This window comes from Balaenoptera borealis (genome assembly GCF_965194805.1).
Source record: "Balaenoptera borealis genome assembly, chromosome: 14".
NCBI classification, from domain to species: Eukaryota; Metazoa; Chordata; class Mammalia; order Artiodactyla; family Balaenopteridae; genus Balaenoptera; species Balaenoptera borealis.
In genome coordinates, this window is record NC_138875.1 from 24,501,404 (window position 1) to 24,526,328 (window position 24,925).

At 35.4% G+C, this 24,925-nt stretch overlaps 1 protein-coding gene across 4 annotated transcripts in view; it reads left to right on the forward strand.

Moving 5' to 3' along the window:
• DYM (dymeclin) overlaps positions 1 to 24,925 on the forward strand; it is a 386,034-nt gene that overhangs the window by 266,647 nt on the left and 94,462 nt on the right. Inside the window, exon 15 of one of the 4 annotated variants that reach the window (XM_082355416.1) lies at positions 15,098 to 16,154. The exons of the other annotated variants lie outside the window; for them this stretch is intronic. Coding sequence (XP_082211542.1) covers positions 15,098 to 15,163 — 66 coding nt within the window. The 3' untranslated portion in view covers positions 15,164 to 16,154. Of the gene's footprint in view, positions 1 to 15,097; positions 16,155 to 24,925 lie in introns of those variants that run through there. 4 annotated transcript variants of the gene reach the window in all.

The following is a 24,925-nucleotide window of genomic DNA, read 5'->3' on the forward strand; positions in this document are numbered from 1 at the left end:
AATATTTTCAATTAGGGAAAATGTTTCTTAAGTAGTGTCTTGACTTTAGAAACTGCTGAAGTCAATTAGATATGCAATTACAAAAAGATATGTGTATTTTTCAGCCTGGCTTAAGAGCAAAATAATGGAAACAAGCAAAATCTATCAATAGGGGACTGATTAAAGTTTAATTCTATCCAATGCAGTATTCTGCGGACATTTTTTTTTAACAAATTCAGTCCATATAGGTTTATCTGAAAAGATATCCAGAACACTTAAATCAGTAGAAACAAACAGAAAACCACACTTTATAGTATGTAGGTTATATGTACATGTATGTTTGAAAATATGCATTTAATTTTTCTGGAATAATTCATAAGAAACTATTAAACAGTGGTTACCTGTAGGGAGTCAGACTGAAGGGAAGGGAAAGTAGAACTTACACTTTTTGCCTTATGCTCTTCTTTATAGGTATAGATCTTTACATTTTTATCAAGTATAGGACTTATTTTCCCCTCCTTCCCTCCCTTCCTCCCTCCCTCCCTCCTTTCCTTCCCTTTTTTTTATTCCCTCCCTCAGTCCTTCCTTCTCTTCTTTATTATTTTCAGATAATTTTAGACTTACAAAGAGTTTTCAAGAATTTCCATATATCCTTCACCAGCTTTCCCTTTTGTAAATATCTTACATAACCATAGAACATTTTTCAAAACTATTAACCTTGGTACAATACTGTTAACTAAACACAAATCTCATTTGAATTTTACCAGTTTTGACACTAATGCCGTTACTCTTTTCTAGTATCCAATCCAGGATGATCCCACATTGCATTTTGTTGTCACGTCTCCTTAGTCTTTCCTTGGATTTCATGACCTTGACACCTTGGAAGAGTACTAATCAGTTATTTTGTAGGATGTCCCTCAATTTGGGTTTGTCTGGCATTTTCTCATGATTAGATTGATGTTATGCTTTATTGGGAAGGATACTACAGAAGTGATATGCCCTTCTCAGTACATCATTTCAGAGAATACATGGTGTTGGTGTGTATTACTGGTATTGATCACTTCACTGGGATGATGTCTGTCCAGATTCTTCACCGTAAACTTGCTGATTTTCCCTTTGAAATTCCTGTATGTTTTATATAGTAGTTATTTCCACTATATTGGAAATACTTTATTAGATTATTAAATATTTCCACTATATTGGAACAGTATATGGGGGAGGTACTTTGAGATGGTGCCGATATCCTGTTTCTTCCTAAACATTTTCCCACAAATTTTAGCATCCATTGATTGATCTGGCTTCAGCATTATTTTACTGATTTATTAGGGATTTTCTGTTTGTCTCATTCCCTCTAAATTTATTATTAGAATTCTTCTGCAAGGAAGAGTTGTCACCTCTCCCTGATGTATTTATCTATGCAGTTGTTTATTTCTATCAGTATGGACTCCTGGATATGAATTTTCTTCTTATCATCCAGAACTGTTGTTATTTTGTTACTCAGGTTGTTCCAACTTTAGGCGCTGGGAGCTCTTTCAGGTTGTATCCTCTGCCCTTTGAATATGCGTCAACCTTTTTTTTTTTTTTTTTTTTTTTTTTTTGCGACCTTCAAGATGCTCCAACTCATCTTGTGTTTCCCCTGCTCCAGCCCTAAAATCAACCAGTTCTCCAAGGAGGATCATGAAATTCGAATCAAGATCTTTATATTGATAGTTACTTTCCTAATGTCAAAACCAATGTAAAAAACAGAGCCCGATCTTGTGAATAAGGTTGCAAATCTCGTGAACATCCCTAGAAACAACTGCTTTGAACTTAAGTATTAACAGATTCCAAGCCCCACACTGATTAGGTCCCAGGAGGTTTCTTCTTTAGAACAATTGATTTTAAAAATCAAATAAATGAGGCCTCTAACAAGTGAGCAAGCTCCACACCCTATCCCTGCCACTTTTCTTCCTAATTAAAAACCAGGCCTGACTTTAATATAATCAGACTGATTTTCTTGGTTGTGTTATAACGTGGCTTTGGATGCATTTCTGAACTAGGAGTTCCAGAAATGTTCTGAGAATGCTTCTAAGGACAATTTTAGTTGGAGGGATCCCCTCTTGTTTAAAAAAGAAAAATTTCTTCATTCTTAAAAAGCACACCTGAATTGAGGTAAAGAATATTGCCCTTTCTTTATTCCTAAGAGGAAATTTGTCCTGTCCCTTCTTATGGAATATGGTAGAATATTCTTTTTAAGGATTTTTTAAAATTATCATTAAAAATACTTAAATAACTTTTATGTTCCTTCTAAAAGGAAATAGGATGTGTTTGCATTGAAATCTGGCAATGATTAATTAACCTTCTAAGAGACGTTTAAAGAATACAGAAAACCCATGCATATTAAATTCAGTAGCAATGTGTGAAAATTTAAGAAATCATAGTGATTTCTTAAATAACAAAGAAAGTTTGAAGAATCTTAGGAAAAGCTGTTTTTATATTAGCTCTGTAGAGCAGCAGGTAAGAATATTTTCACTACAATGGGAAGGGGGAAAAAAAAGAAACTGTGATCACTGGTTTTTACAAATTTATCACACATTGCTACTGAATTTAATATGCGTGGGTTTTCTGTATTATTTAAACTTCTCTGAGAAGGTTAATTAATCATTGCCAGACTTCAGTGCAAACACATCCTATACACTACGAAATGTAAAATAGATAGCTAGTGGGAAGCAGCCGCATAGCACAGGGAGATCAGCTCGGTGCTTTGTGTCCACATAGAGGGGTGGGATAGGGAGGGTGGGAGGGAGACGCAAGAGGGAGGAGGTATGGGGATATATGTATATGTATAGCTGATTCACTTTGTTGTAAAGCAGAAACTAACACCATTATAAAGCAATTATACTCCAATAAAGATGTTAAAAAAAAACCATTATTTTAATTTTCTGTTTGCTCGAATTTTGATTGTTTTTCTCTCTTTCTCCCTTTCTGCCTGAGTTCATAGTTCCTAATAGGAAGAAAAGAAGTCTACTATTTGGAATTTTCTTTGATATATCCTTGATTTACATGGCAAATAGAAAGCAGCTGTCTATTTAAGCATCTAATTCTTGAAACCATAGTCCCCTCAAGCGTCATCTGGAAATAATGTAGCTTGTAAAACAAAGCTAAGAAGAAAAGGCAATGTTTGTTTTATGTGGGATGAATGATTTCTGTTGGGGTCCTTTAATTCGGCTATTATGAGGGTTATTAAAAAGCAGTATTACAAAAGAGGTTTAAATGAAACGAATTTTTTTGAGCTGGTATCTTATTATTACAGTTGATTATAGTCAAAGCTGCAAAATTTTATAAATGGCACTTTATTATAGTTTCTCCAAATAAGACCCCCAAAAACTAGTCATCTTACTCATTGTATGAGTGGAAATTCAACTCTTTCCATAGTGGGTTTAATTTCTGAAAACAAATTGTATTTGAGAATTCAGCTTTGCCTATTTTCCTGGAAATTTCATGGCTTTCTGAAAAATTCTTAAGAAATCTTACAAGAGTATTTGGGGATTACGTTATAAATGCAAAAATGAACATGAAAGCAGCAGAGTTTATCTAGGCTTCAGGCTTTATTGGAAGACTCAATTAACACCAGATAAAGTTAAGCCTAAATTGTTTCTTAACTTATTTATAAATTACTTGAGTTTCTGAGATGTGAATTTGGAGATCTCAGTTCTGAGAAGCAGTACGCTTTGGGAAACAGAAGACAAGTTAATTTGTGCTTTGACAGTTGTTAGAGGCTATTCCATGATTGGAGTGTATTGGTTTTCTTAATTTGTTAACACAACATAGTATTTGTTTTTGATAGTTGACACATAAGAACTAAGTTTCAGTTCTTAAGTGTACTTGCTACCACAGAAATAAAGTTACTTAGCATGTTTGATTATAAATAGGGCAGGCATGGTTAATTATTTTTATGCATTTGAGTCTTATCTCTCACCTGGTATCTTCTATGATCTCAAATTTGTATTTTGACTGAGGTCATAAGGAGAATATTGTGTTACTCTGAAACATATCTTTTTTTCTTGAACGTACAATGTTAATTGATCAACTTAGCAAATGAATTAATGACGTATCCTTTTTAGGGTCATATTCTAAGCCTAAAAAGTACTGAGCCTTTAATAATCAGTATTAACTCTTTTACGAAGTTATCTCTTATGTATCATACTGGTCAGTGAATTCCAATTAGAGTAACTTTTGTTTCATTATTAGTAGTGCTTTAGCTTATTAACCAATTCCAAGTCCTAAATTCCCCATACCCATTGTGAATTCTCATATAATTACTAATATCATCCAGATTAACAGTAATATCAGTTACAAAAGAGTAGTACATGCATTAAAAAAAACTCCATATGGTACTTGAAATTCCCTATTCTTTCATCCAGCAAGTAGTGAGCAACTGCCATCTTCTCGGGCACTTTTCTCTGCCCTTTAAGACATCAGTGGAGATAAAAATCTCTGCCCTCATGAAGCCTAAGTTCTAATGAAGAGAGATGTATAATGATTGTATGCATGGGCAAATGCATGAACAAGTGAATGAAATGTAAGAAGTTCGCATGGGAAAATAAAGCAGAATAAAGGGGTTGGGAGCACAGGCCATGGGAAGGTAGCAGTGTAATGGGTGGTTAGTGGAGGGTATGCCTCATTGAGAAGGTGACATTTGAGTAAAACCTAAGGAAGGAGAAGCAATGAGTCATGCAGAGGTCAGTGTGTTCTTGGAAGATGGAACAGGGAGTGCAGAGGGGTTGAAAAAGGAGCCTCCATGAGCCCTGACAGGGTATAGTGGCTGGGAAGGAGATTATCTGGACCTTATTTATAATCATCTTGAACAAATGCATATCGACGGGTGATCCAGAAAAGTTTTGGATAGGGCAACAGCCTGAAAATTAGAAGACCTATTTTTGGGGTTTTGTTTTGTTTTGTTTTGTTTACCTTTAATTTGCTGTGGGCTTGGGCAACTTATTTTGCCATTCTGACCCTTGATTTCCTTGCCTTTAAAGTGTATCTTAAAGTAGATTTTTTGTGTGCGATTTCCTTTTCCAGTGTGATTGGCATTCTCTGGTTATATAGAAAGGGATTTGTATTGCTGCAATGCACAGCAATTGTAGGGGACTCCACTCTCATTGTATTCTGTGTGAACCGTGTCACCTGAAACATATCCTAGAATACAGTGTGCATGGTGTACCCTGGAGTTACACAACAGTGGTGGGCCTGGGTGTATGGCGAGACTCAATAGGAAATATAGAATGATGATGCAGACCCTTTCTTTAAGGATTTGAGACAGCCATTTGTAGATATCACAGAGTGATGTACATATTTATAGACGAGATAAATATCAGCTTATGTTTTACAGAATGCTACAAATAAGAGGCTCCTCTGAGAAGACATCATAAAAGTTTTGAGTGGTTTTATTCTGAGTCTTACAGAGTGGAAGGGCCTTTAATTAAGAGTCAGTATATATGATGGTTAGGCATATAAGCTTTGTGAGGAGAATTCTTGGAACATAGACCCAGCTTCATAGTTTTTTAGTTTTCTTGAAATTTCCCCATGAAAACAAAGAGAATGCATCAACAAACACAACATTTACAACAAAACTAGGTGACAGGGTAGCCACATGAAACCCAAAATACCAGAGGGTAAGTACAAACTACCAAGAGCTACAAGATCCTTGCAGTATCTGTGTGAGAGCAACTAGAAGGAATGAGACCTCCAAGGGATCTGAGAAGTAGCCAAAAGGGATTCACTGGAAAGTCCACAGGCCAGTTTGAGAAAAGCACCTGAAACTGGTAGGGGTTTTGCATACCCTAACTCAGAGTCGATTGTCAGGGGTCTGCTGTAAGATCTGAAGGGGTTCCAGCATCTGGGCCCTATCGACTCTTAAAACTAAATAGCTGGGGGCTTCCCCAGTGGTGCAGTGGTTAAGAATCCACCTGTCAATAATGCAAGGGACACGGGTTTGATCCCTGGTCCGGGAAGATCCCACATGCCGCAGAGCAACTAAGCCCGTGCGCCACAACTACTGAACTTGCGCTCTAGAGCCCACGAGCCACAACTACTGAAGCCTGTGTGCCTAGAGCCCGTGCTCTGCAACAGGAGAAGCCTGCACACTGCAATGAAGAGTAGCCCTGGCTCGCCATAACTAGAGAAAGCCCGCACACACCAACAAAGACCCAATGCAGCCAAAAATAAATAAAAAATTAAATCTTTAAAAAAAAAAAATTAAACTAAATAGCTGAAGCTCTCTCCTAGGACCAAGCCCCACACTGAAGTGAAGCTGCTAGAATTGGAGCCCCCAGAGAAGGTCAGGGACAATAAGCAAAGAAAAAAGAAACTTTCAGATAAATGTAGGGTTGGAGAAGAGAGCCAGGAGATTCCAGAAAGTGCATGACCATGTTTATGAACACTTCACATAAACAAAGAAAAGGTGGTCTTGAAACTAGCAAGTGCTACCTTGACCTACCCTCCATGAGAAAAAAGTTGGGAAAACTAACTTCATTAAAAATGAGCAAAAGAGGGACTTCCCTGGCGGTCCAGTGTTAAGACTCCACGCTTCCAATGCAGGGGGCATGGGTTCGATCCCTGGTCAGGGAACTAAGGTCCCACATGCCACACGGCCAAAAAAAAAAAAAGAAGAAAGTGAGCAAAGAGAAAAAGCTCAGTCAAATTCAGTGCAAAGAGAGAAGAAAAAAGAGAATAAGAAGAATAATATGTCTTGTAAATAAAAGCATGATATATACCCATGCTTTTAAAATAGATAAGTGTCCATCAGCAGATGAATGGATAAAGAAGATGTGGCACCTATATACAATGGAATATTACTCAGCCATAAAAAGAAACGAAATTGTTATTTGTAGTGAGGTGGATGGACCTAGAGTCTTGTCATACAGAGTGAAGTAATTCAGAAAGAGAAAAACAAATACCGTATGCTAACACATATATATGGAATTAAAAAAAAAAAAAAAGGGTCATGAAGAACCTAGGGGCAGGATGGGAATAAAGATGCAGACCTACTAGAGAATGGACTTGAGGATACGGGGAGGGGGAAGAGTAAGCTGGGACAAAGTGAGAGAGTGGCATGGACATATATACACTACCAAATATAAAATAGATAGCTAGTGGGAAGCAGCCACATAGCACAGGGAGATCAGCTCGGTGCTTTGTGACCACCTAGAGGGATGAGATAGGGAGGGTGGGAGGGAGGGAGACACAAGAGGGAAGAGATATGGGGATATATGTATATGTATGGCTTATTTACTTTGTTATAAAGCAGAAACTAACACACGATTGTAAAGCAATTATACTCCAATAAAGATGTTTAAAAAAAATTTTTTTAAATCATTTGAAGTAACAATGGTTCAGAGAATGTAACAAAATTGTCTAGAATTGCATAGCTAACAGCTAGTTGTCTGTCTTGATATTAACGTGACTAAAAGAAAACTGTTTTTTTAAAACAAATATATCAGTGCTTGTTCATTGCCAAAAATAAAAAAAATAAAATAAAATAGATGAGAACTGTTAAATAACTTTTCAAAACAACTAAAAGAAACTAAGAAAATGATACAGGATATAACAGAACAACAAATCAGAATTACAAAAACTCAAATGGACAAATTTTATTTCTAAATAAAATTAGAAATAAAAAAATTATTTGGGACATGTAGACTATCCATAAAGAGAAAGTATTTAGTAAATAAATAGATATAATGCCTTAAGAAAAATAGAAAGTAAAAAGGAGGAAAAGCTTAAAAACAAAAAGAAATGAAAGAAAAAGGATTCGAGAGAAAGTGACTAAATACTATAGGCAGAAATCCTACAGTATTTATAAAATACATATATAAAATAGGAATCCCCCCAAGAGAAAAAAAATACTTCAAGGAAACTTTCCTAAAATTATGAAGGAAAAAGATTTGAAACTACATGTTGAAAGAGCATACACTGTATGCCTTGGAAAATCAACCTAGGACAACAAATACCAAAAACTCCAGTGAAACTGCAGTTACAAAGCTAGAGAGAAAAAAATTTGAGGGGTACTCAGGCAAAAAGTCCAGGTCACTTTTAAGGGAAGAAAATAAAATTGTCAACAGACTTTTGGGCAGTGTTTTATGCCACAATAAAATGGAATAACATTTTTAAGATACTCAAGGAAAGCAAATGTGAGCCAAGGATTTTATATCCCACCAAACTGACTTGCAAGTATAAGAAACACAATCTTATGAAATCTAGGAACTCTGAGAATATTGTTCCCTTCCTGAGGGCTCTACTAGAGTAGTGGTCAGCAAAGGTTTTATATAAAGAGCCAGACAGTAAATATTTTAGACTTTGTAGGCTACATTGCTATCTTTGTCACCTATCTTTGTGTGGGGTGTTTTGTTTACAACCCTTTAAAAATACAAAAACCATTCTTAGCTCAAAGGCCATATTGGGACAGGCCACAAATCTCATTTGGCCCATGGTTCATAGTCTGCCAACCCCTGTACTAGAGAAAGAACTTTAGACAACCACAGTGACTGGAGAGATACAAACATAAAGACTGGTGATAAGCATTATCTATATTTTTACTTGTAGAACTAACATGAAACAATATTCACAAAGGAGAGAGTGTGGTATAGTATGTAAAGGCTGTGTCTCTGGTAATGCAGATACATCACAACTATTAAAATATGGAGAAGGGAAATGGTGAGAACATGTAAAAAGTAAAATAAACTGCTGATTGCCTGATGGTTAACTGGGAGTTAAAGGATATTATTTCAGGTCAGATGCTGGGAGAGAATTGGGAGAAAGAAGAAGAGGTAATTAGCTGATTTGATACCGTTTACAGCAGCAAACCAGTAGAAAATGACAAAAAAATAAGAAGACAGGGATTATATAGTTATTCACATAGAGGTAACCATTAGAAGAAAAATACAAATTTCCTGAATACCAAAAAAAATACCAAAAAATAAAATATAAAAAGAAAGCAAATAAAATATACCACATATGGAAAGGCTAGTTATATAAAAGACCTAGACATATATATATATATATATATAAATATAACATAAAATTATATGTGAAAGCATTGAAACCAAACAAATTGATCTTCAGTCTAAAACTCCATTGATAAGAACTGGTTGAATGAATTTTGGTACATTCACACAGTAGAGTACTATCCATCTATAAAAATGAATGAAAAGTATTTCTATATGAAGTTCTGTAAGTTGCCACATAAGCATCCTCAGGGTAGGTTGGTGATATCCATTTGTATCTTTTTATTTGAAAACAAAAACAATGGAAGGACAAACTATAAAAAAATTTTTTTTTAATTGTTACCTATAAGGAGAGTAAAAGAATAGGATGAAAGTGACTCAGAAGGATAAAGCTAGATTTTGAGTAATTCTTGATTTTAGATTTAACTTAAGAACTACATAAATAGTTCCTAAGAAAAAGTTCCTTCAGTAGAGTTGGATTGAATGTTAGTGATTATACATATAACATGATTATAAAACAGTTTAAAAGAACAGTCTCTAAAATTTAAATAAATTGAAATAAATAAACCTAAATATATATCCAGTAGGTGGTATAACCAAACATCCAAGTGACTCTTTATCCCTAGGAGGCTGTACCTTAAGACACAACTGAAAAAAAAAAATTAAACTGTTTTTACTAATCACATTTGTGTAGCAACCTTGGTATTGTTATTTCATGACATGGGCTTTTAATGTAAGATAAAGCAAATGAGTAATTGTACACTATTCTAATTTTGTTTTCCCCATTGCCTTGGGAACCTGGATTCTTGGCATGGGAGCAGTATATGCAGATATAAAATAGAAGAGATTGAATAAAAACTCTTTGATCTTAGTTTGAATAGGAAGACTCTGTATGGACTCTGGTTTTTATTTTTGAATATCTGTAGCTATGTCTAGTCATTCTACTTCTGTCCTTTGAACTCACAGAAACAGTGACCAGCCCAGTAGCACAGCATTGAACGTCGCTAGCAATCAGATTTCCACTGAAAGGAACAAGCAATTTATCCTGCCTTTCATATAGGATGGTAACAAAACAATAGTTATGAGAAAGTTCCTCTTTAGAGAAATGTTATAGCTGATAACTGAAAAGGGAATGATATAATTAGAATATCACCATTTAATTAACCTTAATAAATTAGTAGAGCCAAGCAGTGGACATGAATAGCCTCTCACTTACAAAAAGAGAACCAGACATTATGTGCCTCCTGAGGTAGAACACACCACCATTCATGAAGGAGTCTTGTTTTAAAAACAAAAACAACAACAAAAAAACTAGTCTGATCAGGCCTTTAGATTCATCTACCAATTTACTGGAAATATCTAGAACAGAGAAACATGAAACACCACCACCAAAATCCAGATTGCAAGAAATTATATAGGACAAATAACCTGGTTTATTCAACTAATAAATTACAGTGAAAAAGGAGAGAGAGAGAAACACCCTTTAATAAAGTCCAGTTGCACCGTAAAGACTTTATTTGGATCCTCATTCTCACAAAGTGTCTTAAAAATAAGAACAAAAACCATTTTTTGCCTAATTAGAAAGTTGAGGACTGACTGGATATTTGATAATTTTCACAGATTACCATTAACTTTTTATGTGTGAGAATGGCATTATGGTTACAGTTTTAAAAGAAGAATCTTTATCTTTTGGAGATACTTACCAGTATATTAATAAAGGTATATCTGGGGTTTGCTTCAAAATGACACTTGAGGGGAGGAAGTGAGTGAGTATAAAGAAACAAGATTGGTCCTGAGTTGGTAATTGTCGGAGCTGGGTAAAAGGTAAATGGAGGTTCATTATACTGTCCTATCTTCGTGCTGTATATATTTGAAATTTTCCAGTTAACAAAGTTAAAGAGGTTGCACAACAGTGTGAGTATACTTAACACTACTGACATGGTAGAAAAATGGTTAGGATGGTAAATTTCATGTGTATTTTACCACAGTTTTTTTAAGTTAAAGAATATGAGCTTTGGAATCTGAAAAAAAACTACATTTAACCTGCCTGTGACCTTGACCTAAACCCCTCTGATCTTTGGAATAAAGATACAGACATAGAGGATGGACTTGAGGACACAGCGGGTGAAGGGGAAGCTGGGACGAAGTGAGAGAGTAACACTGACATATATAGACTACGAAATGTAAAACGGATGGCTAGTGGGAAGCAGCTGCATAGCACAGGGAGATCCGCTCCATGCTTTGTGATTACCTAGAGGGGTGGGATAGGGAGGGTGGGAGGGAGGCTCAAGAGGGAGGGGATATGGGGATATATGTATACATATAGCTGATTCATTTTGTTGTACAGCAGAAAATAACACAACATTGTAAAGCAATTAAGCTCCAATAAAGATGGGGAAAAAAAAATTTTTTTAATTAAAAAATAAATTAAAGAATATGAGCTTTGGAATCTGAAAAAACTACATTTAACCTTCATGTGACCTTCACCTAAACCCCTCTGATCTTTGGTTTCCTCATTTATTAAATAAAAACAATAATACCTTGCCCATGGGATTGTTGTACCAATTAAATGAGATAATGCATAGAAAGCACTTAGCGCAATATGTGGCATATAACTTTAACTATATAAATATGTATTATGTAAATATTAGTGGCCATTATTACCACCACTACAGCTTCTACCACCTACAGTAGGAAAATATATCTTTCATTCTCCCATCACTGAAAACTTTAGCTTATTACCGAGGAAGCCTGTTAAAAATTCTCTTTTCAGTGTGCTGTGGTGTAATGGAATAAGCTTACTGTGCAAGTTAGACAGACTTGAGTTAACTTAAGTTTTAGCACTTACTTGATATGCTACTTTGGTTAGTAAATATTTACTTAATGACCTTAGGGGAGTTATTGTAACTGTCTGAGCTTTGGTTATCTCATCTACAAAATGAGGATGCTAATACCTACTTTTTAAGTTAGATTGAATATTAGTGATTATACATATAATGTTCTTGACTTAATGCATTGATCATAGTAGGTTTTCAGTAAATGATGGATATTACCATCCATGATTGTATTCATTCATATATGATTATCATTGTTCAGGAATGGAAGGTAAGACGGACTTTTCCATATATCCTTCTTGGCCAAAATTTATCTGAACATAAGAATAATCTATTTCTGATTTAATTCTGGCCTTAGATTTAATATGGATTTAATAGAACATACTATTAAATCGTATCTATTTTTCTCAACTTTTGAAATTTCAGTATCTATCGTTTTTTCTCTGGGTTTTGTTTATCAGTAGAGCCTTATCACCTTTCTGTTTAGAGGAATGCATGTTCCGAGGGAGGAGTGCTCTGTTGTTGGTGACTGTGGCGGATTAAAGATAACTGGAACAGTGATGCCCAGTGTTAACTTGCTTTTTTTTCTAGTAACATGTGAAAATCACCAAAAAGGACTTCTTGTTAGATACCAGATGCAATAGAAAAGTGCTCTCTTTTTCCCGCTAGAGGTTCAAATACAACAGAGGTGAGGTCTGCATCTAACAGAAATGCTCTAGAACTGATTCCAGAAATATAACGGCGGTGACTACTCAGATCTCTTCCTAACTCTGTACCCTGTGATTCTTTTTGTCTCTATTTATTGACATCCTCACTGCTTTACTTCTTCTCCTTGAGTCACTCAGCATGACATTTCTCTCATTGTAGCATCATCATTATTGCTTACAGAGCACTCACAAGAGATAAAGCAATATAGAAAGCTTCCTGGAACTTGCCTGATGCTGGGAGACCTGGCCATTGTCCTTAAGGAACTTATCAGTCAGTAGCATCACAAAGGGAAGGCACAGAGATTTTTTTTTAATGAATTGATTGTAGAAAATTTATACTCTCAATATGTAAGTAATAATATGCATCTATGTTCTTTCCCAGAAAAAAAAGAAAACATTCAAGTTCTTATTATATAAGTCTGATAAATCATATCTCTGAGCTTCAGTTTCTCCATCCAAGAACAAAGACTCTGGAATCAGACATACGTAGATTTGAATCCTGCTTCTCTCTCTTAGTAGCTGTGTAATAGTAAGGAAATGACAATCTTTTGAGTTTTAATTTCCACTTCTGAAAATAATCATAACAGTCCTACTATTAGTTACTTGTTAGTTTTTAAATAGGATTAAATACAGTGAATACAAAAGTAAAACAGCATAAATTCAAGAAGGGCATCATCCATTCAAAACATATGATTTTATTCATGTCATATTTTGCCCCAGGCTTTGAGTATACAGACATGGACCCTACCCCACCTCAGGGAGCTGGTAGAGGGAAGAGCCCAATCAATTAGCAAGCAAATGAATGCAAAATTATAAATAGGGTTAAGGAAAATAACTGCAACATAATGCAAGAGAATCATGAGAATCTTAATTTAGATTTTGGGATATGGGGGAGATCGGGTATTTGCCTTCTGAGAAAGTAATATTTGACTGAGACCTGATAGATGAGTAATAGTCAGCCAGAAGAAGAGTGGGAGTAGTGTTTTTAACAGCAAATGTGAAGGCACTGAAGCAGGACAGGTCTCTGTTTATTCAGGAAAATGTAAGCAGACCAGAATGTCTTGGAGTGTGGATGTGAGAGGTAGAGAGGGAGTAGCATTAAATGAGACTGGAGGTACAGGTCAGCGTCAGCCCGTGCCAGGCCTGACGGACTCCTCATTTTAAGGAGTTTGGATGTTATCCATCGTTTGGCATAAAGTCATTAAAGGGTTTTGAACAATGGAGCAATTGGCCCAATAGGCCTTTGAAAAGAATATTGTGGAGAAGTGATTTAAAGAGGTGAGAGTTAAGACTGAGAGTCCAGTTAAATCAACATGGTGAGAGATGATAATGGCTTGGAACTCAAGAGAAGTCTAGACTGGAGATGGAAATGCAGAATGAGATATTCAAAGTCATGAGATAGATGAGAGCACAATGAGAGAGAAAGTGGCATGAGAAGGAAAGAGGGATCAGTCCGGAGCCCTGAAGGGCCCCCAACCTTCAGAAGTTGGATAGATGAGGAAATGCATGATGTCAAGTAGGCATGTCTTAAAGAGGAAGAAATGGTGAGCCAACTATGGGTTGAAGATTGAGGATGAGATGAGGATTAAAACATATGCACTGGATTTGGCAAAACACAGATGGTATCTGGACTTGTGAAAATGGGAATTATTTTGAATAGTATAAGCTGACAGGTAGCTAGATTAATCATGAGAAGATTTTTTTATGGGTTAGATTTTTTAAATCGAGGTCTAAGAAAGAAAGAGTACCACATTGTTTATTTTCAGTCTCCTGGTTAACCTTTCTTACCTTAGAATATGTGTCTACCCCTGTTCCTACTTCTTAGCATACCCAACTTTATGAATATTTTGTGTGGACTAATGATAATAGTTAAGCTTGTTTAAAATGCAGGTTAGGCAATATTTAGGAATAAATTAACAAATATCTAGGAATTATATTAAGGTAATGTTAAAAAAAATTTTTTTTAATTTATTTATGGCTGCATTGGGTCTTTGTGCTGCACTGCTTTCTCTAGTTGCAGCGAGCAGGGGCTTCTCTTCATTGCGGTGCGTGGGCTTCTCATTGTGGTGGCTTCTCTTGCTGCGGAGCACAGGCTCTAGGCATGCAGGCTTCAGGAGTTGCAACACGCAGGCTCAGTAGCTGTGGCACACAGGCCCTAGAGTGCACGGGCTTCAGTAGTTGCGGCACATGAGCTCAGTAGTTGTGGCACACAGGCTCAGTAGTTGTGGCTCACAGGCTCTAGAGCACAGGCTCAGTAGTTGTGGTGCAGGGGCTTAACTGCTCTGCAGCATGTGGAATCTTCCCAGACCAGGGCTTAGACCCATGTCCCCTGCATTGGCAGGCGGATTCTTAACCACTGCGCCACAAGGGAGGTCCCAGGTAATGTTAAAATATTAATGAAGAGATAAAATAAGACCTAAATCAATGGAGAAATAATGTATCTTTCTAAACTTTAAGCTCTGAAATTCTTAAGATTTCATCCTTAACAAATTAGTATGTCAAAGTTAATGTAATTTTTCAATATAAATTGATAAAGTGATAATAAAATTCATTTGGGTGAATAGACACTCTCTCTCTCTCTCTGTCTCTGCAGGTTAGGGAATTCCCTGGCAGTCCAATGATTAGGACTCAGCACTTTCACTGCTGGGGCCTGGGTTGAAACTGATCAGGAAACTAAGATCCCACAAGCCACGCAGTGAGGCCAAAAAAAAGGAAAAAAAAATGCAGGTTATACATAAGGACTGTAATTAATAACAACCATCATAATAAACTTATAGCTAAATAATCCTGATTACTTTTCTTTAAACGTACACATTATCAGATTTTAAATTAAGTTATGCTTAATAAACCAAGTTAAAAGGACTAAAGTCAAAATGTACAGTATTCCCACAACTCAGGTTATAGGAAGCTCCAAATGGTTTCCTCATAGCACTGATATTATTTCCATGGGATTGCAGGATGTTTTTAAGTATCTCTTACCTTATATAATAAACGGTGCATTCACCATCCCATCCGTGGTTCAGAGGAAATACTCTTTGAAAGCATGTATAAATGTATTTTTTGCTTTACAAATGTTTGTCATTTTCCCCTCCAGAAACTTAAGAGGTTTTGAGAACCGAGTACAAATGAGGAAAACGTGTGCTATGTAACAAAGAATGACAATTAGAGAGGGAGAGGGAGTGTGTGTGTCTGAAAAAGCTTTAGATTGTTTTTTTCTTTTCAATCTTTCATCCTAGTGTCCTTACTATTATATTACTTATGTAAAGCCTTCTGTCCATTGAGTTCAAAGCACTTACAATCATTAAGTCATTTATTTCTTGGATTTATTGAATGGGTGCCCATTGTTCAAAAGCCCGTGGGCGTAAGTACAAAGTTATAAAAGCACACAAATTAAATGTAATAGCACAGGAGCAAGAGAGAATGCCAGCAGGATCACTGCTGTGACTGTTGAGAATGCCAGACTCTTATAAAGAAAGAAAAGAGAAAAAGAAAAGGAATAAAACAGCCACCTAGGATTCATTATATTCTGAGAGTTACAAAATAAATTTGTCAGGTCAAAAGCAGTGACCATAGGGTACAGTTAAGAGGCCTAATTGAATTTAGAGGGTGCTCTGGAAAATGGTCCAACTCTTAAACAGACTCAGATTCTACTCTAGTAATGAAGCAAGAGAAATTATTATTCTCTGTCCCTCATTTTACAGATAAGATATTCAGATACATGGGGAGTCGGTTAACTGCCATTGTCTCAAAGCAGTGTCATAAAATTTGAAGCATGATCTTATTCTGAGATTCCCAGTTAAATCTTGTTTCATTTCTTTCAGCATTTTAGCTTAGATATACATGTTTCTTTTTAGTTGTCTCCTTCATATGGTGGTTTAAAAATGGATATTTTCAGTTCAGTAAATCAGAAAGCCTCAAGCTGATTCTAAAATGAATTTAGAAGAGGAAAAGCCTCTCATTTTTCAAGAAGTCAATAGATATTTGAAAATTCTAAAATTAAGAAATACCAGCACACATTATTATTTCCAAATAAGAAGACAGATGTTGGAGGAAGTAGCTAAAATGGTTCAAAATACTCACCTCTGGGGAGTGGGAGTTAGGAGAAGGGAAAGGAGGATGGGTCCTGGGATTGCTCTTGTTTTGTTTCAAATCTAGTAGTAGTCTTAACTTTCACGCTATGTTCATTTGTTACTTTGATAAAAATTAAAACAGAAGTTTAGGGGAAAGAAATAAAGAACAGGAAACCAAACACATGTACAATAAATATTTGAGATTATTTTCAAAACTGAGTTTAATATATTATTCTCTAAGTCTTAAAGTAATAACAAGCTTGTCAGCACCCTCACTTTATAACGCTGAGTCTGATTTTTGGTAATTCAAGAGAGATTGGCTAAAACTGCCAATAAATTATGCATTCCACAATTAGGTATTTTCTCCTACTTCTGGTATTTTTCTTTATTTAATTGGAAATCTCTAATGACATTGACTGAAACTCTTGAAAGCATTATACTGTGGTCTTAAATGGGACACTTCCTGTGCTTTTGTGTTCAAGTCTTGGTCTAAATTGTATTTTTTTTTATCCTCCCGTTTCCCCCTTTTCTTTGCCTTGAAGGATTTCCCACAATTCACAGTAATCTCCCACTGGAGTCTAAGCTCCATATAGGCAGGGATTGCATCCATTGGTCACTGCTTGAATCCAGTGCCTGGTCCAGTGCCTTTTCACAGTGTCAGTCATTCAGTATTTTTAAGTAAATGACAGATTTCATCCGGGAATGTTGAGTTAACTAATAAATAACTATTGGGAGGATTGATTAAATTGCACCAGTTAGCCTGGTAACCTGAAGGAGTTAATAAAATTTCCCCAGCTGCCAAGGCTACATTGAACCAGACCTTCCAAGGCCACTAAATTACAGGGGAGCACAGAATACTGGGCAGGTGTTCAGTATCCGTGCTCTTATCAAAGCTCTTAGGAAGTGTAAGGAATATTCAAATAGCAACTGTTTTTGAGGTCTTTTGTAAAAGGCAGTTTGTAACTGTTTTTTGTGTGTGTGCAGTTAATGAGATTTTAACTTCTCCCTCTGTGTCTTTATGTCTGTCTTACAGTTTCTGTATTCTTTTTGCTCAACACAACCAATTCCTCTCCCAATTTACTCAAGTTTTGAATGACATAAAGTTGAAGCCATTAAGAAGGTTCTAATCATTCTTTTATTTAGCTTGTTGGCACCCCAAAGAGTTAGAGTTAGCAGTGACTGTTGAATAATAACCAGTAAATTAGTTGAAATAATGTCACCACATGTTTCTTAAATATAAATCAAACACACATACAAGGAGAAAAACTGCTTCCTAAACACTTTGGTTGGAGAGGCATTTTTAATAAGAAAACAACTAAATTGCTAAAATTGATTTTATACTGCCGTTTTCTTGTTCTTTGGATATTTGATAGTTCTTGTTCACCTAGCTCGCAGTATGATCTTTCGGTAAAACCAAGTGATTATCAGGAAAGTTTGAACTGATCATTGACTTTATTGATGCAGTGAGGCAGAGGTTTCTCTGTAATCATAGCTGTGCACGTTTAGGTCCTTGCCAGAGCTAAGTGAATGGCATCAATCACAAAAGACTTTCTCTCGCACTCATGTCTGTGATTGTTGCACACATGCTACAGCATGTTCAGTCTTTTCCACTTGAGCTGGTGCACATCTAATAACATCTCTGACTTTGGACCTTAAGGAAACCATGGTTTTCCTTTAACTAAAGAAAAACTAAAATTGTCTGCCTCTTATTTACAAACCTACAGGACAGCTGACCAAAGAGAATTACCATTAAATTGCCACTTAATGGTCTACACATTGTAGAAAAAGCTGCATCTTCATTACATTACTTCCTTGTACTGTCGCTGTGTTTTTTTTTTTTTTAGTGAGAAATGCTACCAAGCAAATTTTAGCTTTGTTTCCAATGATACTAGCATTAGTACTAGAAAGTTTTCTTGTTACAAGGTACTCATTACCCTAAAATGTCTTTTGCTTGCATCTTGTATCTTCCGCCTAACAAAAATTTTTCCTTATTCCCGAATTGATAAAGACGTGCAATAGAGAAAAGGAAAGGGGTAATCACATTCCTTGTTGTCAAGTAAATTTTGACTGAAGAGACTCCTTTAATAGCCTTTTTCTCTATTTCTATGTTCAAATCACCTTTCCTTTGCCTCTAAAAGAAGGATTTCCTTCATGTTACATTACCCCCCCCATTTTGATTTTATCTTTTACATATTGATAGTTGTTTCTACAAACTTTTGTCCAGGAAAAATGTCCAGAAAATAAAATTAAGCATCTCTTACCAAGAAATCAGCACCAAATAGCAAAATGACGGCAGCCCCAACTCATGACTCGATTGCTAAACTATGATCCTAAGGTGGGCCATTTTAAGTCAGATCCTTATAAACGTTACACATGTTAAGCTCCTTTCCCCCAAATCAATTTCATGTTATAGAAACAGAAAAACAGATTTCAGTGAATGAAAAATTTGTATTTTATAACCCTATATCACAAACAGCAAGATAAAAATTGGGTTCTGTATAAGCTTTTGGGTGCCTTTGAGGCTTTTGAAAATATAAGTCCAATAACATTTAGACTGAAGACATCTTGTTTTAGTAACTCTTCCTGTAGTAAGCATTATTCATTACTCTAAGGACCTTCAAACTGCTTTAAAATTAGTTTCTGCCACAGAAATAAATTGCAAGTTTAATACAGGATTGCCTCCCTAAGTTTTTGAATGGTAATTGCTGGGCGATAGGTAGTTGCCATGGCAACTTCTTCAGTGATTCCCTTACTCTAATTGTAGCAGCAGACTGAGTCACCTTCACTGCCACTGACCTTGACTGAATCGTGAGCATTGGCAGTTGTTTTTACAAAATGTAGACATTGGTCCCAGCCATTAAGCAACCATAAATACAACCTTTGGCCATTATGTGGAATATGGTTATAATGCAATGGGTTTCAAATCAAGCTGTCTTCAATCAGGGGTCACCTATATTTCAGCAGTAGACTTGGAATTTTTTTTTTTTTAATTTTATTTATTTATTTATTTTTGGCTGCGTTGGGTCTTCATTGCTGCACGCAGGCTCTCTCTAGTTGCGGCGAGCAGGGGCTACTCTTCGTTGCGGTGCACGGGCTTCTCATTGCGGTGGCTTTTCTTGTTACGGAGCACGGGCTCTAGGCACGCGGGCTTCAGTAGTTGTGGCTAACGGGCTCTAGAGCGCAGGCTCAGGCTCAGTAGTCGTGGCGCACGGGCTCAGTTGCTCCATGTGGGATCTTCCCGGACTGGGGCTCAAACCCGCGTCTCCTGCATTGGGAGGTGGATTCTTAACAAATGCGCCACCAGGGAAGCCCAACTTGGAATATTTTTGAACATACTATTTCATAAAAGGATTAACCATTTAGTATAACAATAGCATTTAGGTTCTTAAAGATCTCAGATTCACAGTTAGCTCAGAGCGTTTCATTGTAATGCACACAAATGTTCTAAAATTCAAATTTCAGTGTCATGGAAGCACTTCTCTGTAAATAGACATAAAAGTGCAAGTCAGAAAACAATACAGTTATATGACTTAGTGCCCGATAGAGTTAACATACATCCCAATTACATCTGTATGTAATAGGAAGCTTTGATTTATTATTACTATTGCTTTTATTAGTAAAAGCAACAATTTCTTGAGATCCTATTGCACAATAGGCATTGGGGTAGGTGTTTTACATATTCATTATCTTGTTTCCACTCTGACAGTTTTGCTGATAAAGAAATCAAGGTTTAGAATCTTTCTCACCATCATATGAGCAGTAAATAGTAGAACAGGGATACAAAGGCCAGTCAGGTTCACCACGGAGCCTTGGCTGTGAACTGCTGTGCCACAGTATTCCTCTTCCATACTCTGGCCAATTTCCCGTAAAATTGGAGAGTCATTAATATGAATAATTGCTCCTGATTTGAATCCATGAGAATAGTTTTTGTTGTCTAGATTGAGGTTCAGCATCCCTCAGTTATATTTGCAATATTTCCAAATGAAAATAACAAGTTAGGTTTTTGTTCCCTTTTCTAAATGTTAAATTCCTTACATATCTTGAAAATAGTGTTTTTGAGACCTTTCTGTTTTACAAAATAAGACAGGATTTTATAACTCCAAGGTGAAATAAAGGGCAAGGACTGCATTTTATTTTATAGCCTTAGAATCTGTTCTCAGTGCTTAAGACGATGCTACCTGTCATGACATTGGCCTTCAGTTACTGTTTGTGAAATCATTGTCTTCTGTGGTTATTTTATGTTCATTTCTCTGTCTATTTCAATCAGTTGAGAATCTGTTTTGTCAAATTTTGTTAAACCTTGGGATAGATTTGTTTATTCGCAACTAGAAATAATTAATAGAGATAGCATTAGTTTTACATGTTAGCGAGAACTTCCATTTTAAAAATAAAAATGCCTCAAGTGTAAGATATAATTTGGGGGGCTTCCCTGTGGCGCAAAAATAAAATAAATTTTTTAAAAAAATGATATACTTTGGTTTTTACATTAACAATTCAAAAAATGCATCCTATATTATTGCTTTTTTAATTTGCTAATTATCTGAAAAGTAAAGTGGAGTGCTATTTAATGCTATTTGAGACTTAGTCTCCATACAAACCTTACGCAAAAGCTTATTTGCTGCTGCTTTGCTAGAAATCTCACAGACACCTAGATTTTCACCCAGTGCAGTTTGAAGACCATTGACTGAGTGGGGAGGAGGGCCTGCAAGATCACTGGATTAATTGTTTTTTGAAATTTTTCAAATATACAAAAAAGTTGAAAAATTTTACAGTGAACACCCATATACCTACCACCTAAATTCTACAGTGAACATTTTACTAAATTTGCTTTATTACCTACCTATTCATCTCTGACCTTCTATCAATCCATTGCTATCTTTTATACATTTCATAGTGAGTTGCCCAGTACCCATCATTTTAACAACTACATGGTATTCCATTGTCCAGATGGACTATAATTTATTTAACCAGTCATCGACTGTTGGACCTTTGGGATTGTGGTAGGCGTAATGACTCTTAGGAATTGTGGTAGAGAAAAGTGTCCATGTCCTAATCCCCAGAACCCGTGGATATGTTAAGTTACACAGCAAAAGGGACTTTGCAGATGTGAGTAAGTTTATGAACCTTAAGATAGGGAGATTAGTTTCGCTTATTCAGGTGGACCCAGTCGAAACACGGAAACCCTTAAAAGCAGAGAACTTTCTCCAGAAGACAAATGCCAAAAGGGGAAGTCAGAGAGAGTCAAAGCTGAGAAGGATTTGACACACCGTTGCTGGTTTGAGACAGAGGGGGCAATGTGATGCAGGCAACATAAGTTACTAACAGAGATTCCCAGCTGACAGCCAGCAAGAAAATAGGAAACTCAGCTCTGCAGCCATGAGGAACTGAGTTCTGCCAACAACCTGAATGAACTTGGAAGGGGATTCTCCTTCAGAGCCTCCAGATAAGTGCCTCGCCCCTCTGACAGCTTGATTTTGGTCTCCTGAGACCAGGGCAGAGGAACCAACCAAACCTACCTGAATGTCTGCAGAGCTATGAGATAATAAATTTGTGTTGTTTTACACTGCTAAATTTGTGATAATTTGTTATGGCAGCAATAGAAAACTAATTCAGGGATGATGAGAATTTTTTTCTCTCATACAATAAACATCCACAGGGCTGAATCCTTGAGCACAGTCTTACTTATTTCCTTAGGATAAATTTCTAACATTAGAATTGCAGGGACCATAGGGTCATCGAATTTAATCCGATTTTTGACCTTGTAAGAAACATCCTTGTGAAAAAAACATTTAATTGGCACTGACAGAAAAAAATAAATAAAGAATTGCAGGGACCAAAAAAAAAAGTCTTATTTTTTTAAGACTTTTAGTACATATTTATAAATTGATCCTTGGAAAAGTTGTTTCAGATTACACTTCCATCAGTACACTGTTGAGAATGTCCATTTCCTGTCTTCTTGACAATATTGGGAATTACATTTATTTGTTATTTTTAATCATTGTGATAGGTGTAAAAAAAAGATACAGCGTTATAATTTTATTGCGCATTTTTTAACTACTAGAAAGTTGAACATATTTTAATGATTTTATCTTTTGTGAATTATGTGTTTGTGTCCATTGTGCATTTTTCAATTGAAGCCCCTTTTTCCTACTTTACCAAAAAACTTTTCAAATGAGAAATGATAATTAATTTTTCTCAAGTTCCTTTTAAAAATCGACTAGGGTGATCATAACTTTTTTCTTCTTTGAGTATTTACATGATTACATCAATAGATTTCCTAATATTGCATCATTCTAGAATTTTTGAAACTATTTGGGTTGTAGAATTTTTTGGTACGATGTTGACTTTGATAAGTATATGTTTTATTGAGTATTTTGGTGACATTGGTTTTTATTTTCATTTTTGAGCTAACTTTACCATATTTTGAAATCAGTTATTGTTACTCTCCTTTAAGGAAAAAAAAAAATGAGAAACTATCTTTTTCTTCTGATTTAAAAGGTTAACTGGCATAGTAATTGTATATTCCCTAAAGATGTAAAGGAATTACTTTTAAAACTATATAAGCACAGTCCTTTTTAACAGCATATCTCTGACACATTTTTCCCTTTTTTTTTCATGTTATTCTCTTCACATTTTTTATTTAATTATAGGTCAAGTTGAACAATTTGTATTTACGAAGATAACTTTTTTTCATTCAAATTGTCAACTTAAAAAAATATTCTATTATGAAAAAATTCAAACATATTACAGAAGTTGTTTAATGAACCCCTTTATGCCTATTATCTAGAGTTGACGATTAGATTTTGTCATATGTCCTTCATCTGAACCTTTTATTTTTCCTTTGCTGAACTATTTCAAAGTACATCTTGGAATTTTACTCCTTCATATTTTGGTATGCATCCCTAAAAATAACAGCTTCTTTCATAGTCACATATCATTATCATACCTAACAAAAGTAACAATATTTCCCAGTTGTAATCTAATATACAGCATAATCAAAGTTCTCCAGTAGTCTCAAATAGGGCTATTGGCAATGTGTTAAAATCAGAATCCAAATAAAATTCACACATTTAGCTGTTATGTCTATTAAATCTCTTTTAATCTAGAGCAATTCCCTCTCCATTTTTTTTTCCTATACCATTCTCAGGTTGCAAAAACAGCCGTTTGTCCTGTAGACTCTTTCATATTCTGAATATGTCCTTTTGCTTTCTTTGGTATTATTTAACTTGTTCTGTGTCCCTCATATTTACTGTACATTGAAGTTAGCTCTAAAAGCTTGAATAGATTCAGATTCATCTTTCTTGGCAAGAATACTTTCATAGGTGGTACTGTTTGCCCCATACATTAGGAGACATTATCTTAGTTTCAGTGATGCTAAGATTGATCAGTGATTTCAGGTGGGGACAGCCTGGTTTCTCCATTGTGAAGTTTCACTTCAGATTTTTCTCTAATAGTTTACAATTCATTGAATATTATTGCCAAAATTAGTTGATTAAGAATTGTAATATTTTGATTTTTCAAAATTGTTTCTTTTTATAGTTACTAGCTATAATTCTTCTATAAAGAAGTATATTCCTCCATCAAATGGGGCTAGGTGAAATACAGTTCATAAAGGAAAGGCTTAATTACTCCCTTTTAGTCTTTAATTTTCAGAGTAAGAAGCTGGTGGTCTAGTTATAATGTTGTCCAATGAATTGGTGGGTTTTGGGGGTGAGAGGTTTCTCTCATCTTTTAAGGGATTATTACTAAAATTACGGAGGTTTTTTAAATTGAAATATGGTTAATTTACAATATTGTGTTAGTTTCAGGTGTACAGTGTAGTGATTTGGAGGGGTTTTTGCAGATTATATTTCATTATAGGTTATTATAAGGTATTGGGTATAGTTCCCTGTGTTATACAGTCAGTCTTTGTTGCTTGTCTAACTCACGGAGTTTTACATATTGAATATGTTTACATCCACTGCATTCTTATTCTTAAAAAAAAACTTTTTAATGAAGTATTGCACACATACAGAAAAGTACATAAATCATAAGTACATAGTTAGAAGAATTTATCACAGATTGTCCCCCTTTGGCTGCTTTTAAGATACTCTTTGTTGTTGGTTTTTTTTAGCAGTTTTACTTAGAGTGGTTTTGGTCAGATTTATCCTGCTAGTGTTTATATTGCTTCTTGAATTTGTTGCTTGAAGTATTTCATCAGTTATAGAAAATTCTCAGCTAGTACCTCTGAAATATTGTTTCTGTTCCTTTGTCTTTATTCTGGATGTTTTATTATCAACTATTTTCTATTTCACTAATTTTCTCTGCAGTTGTGTCTTATCTGCTATTTAACTCAACCATTAAGTTCTTAA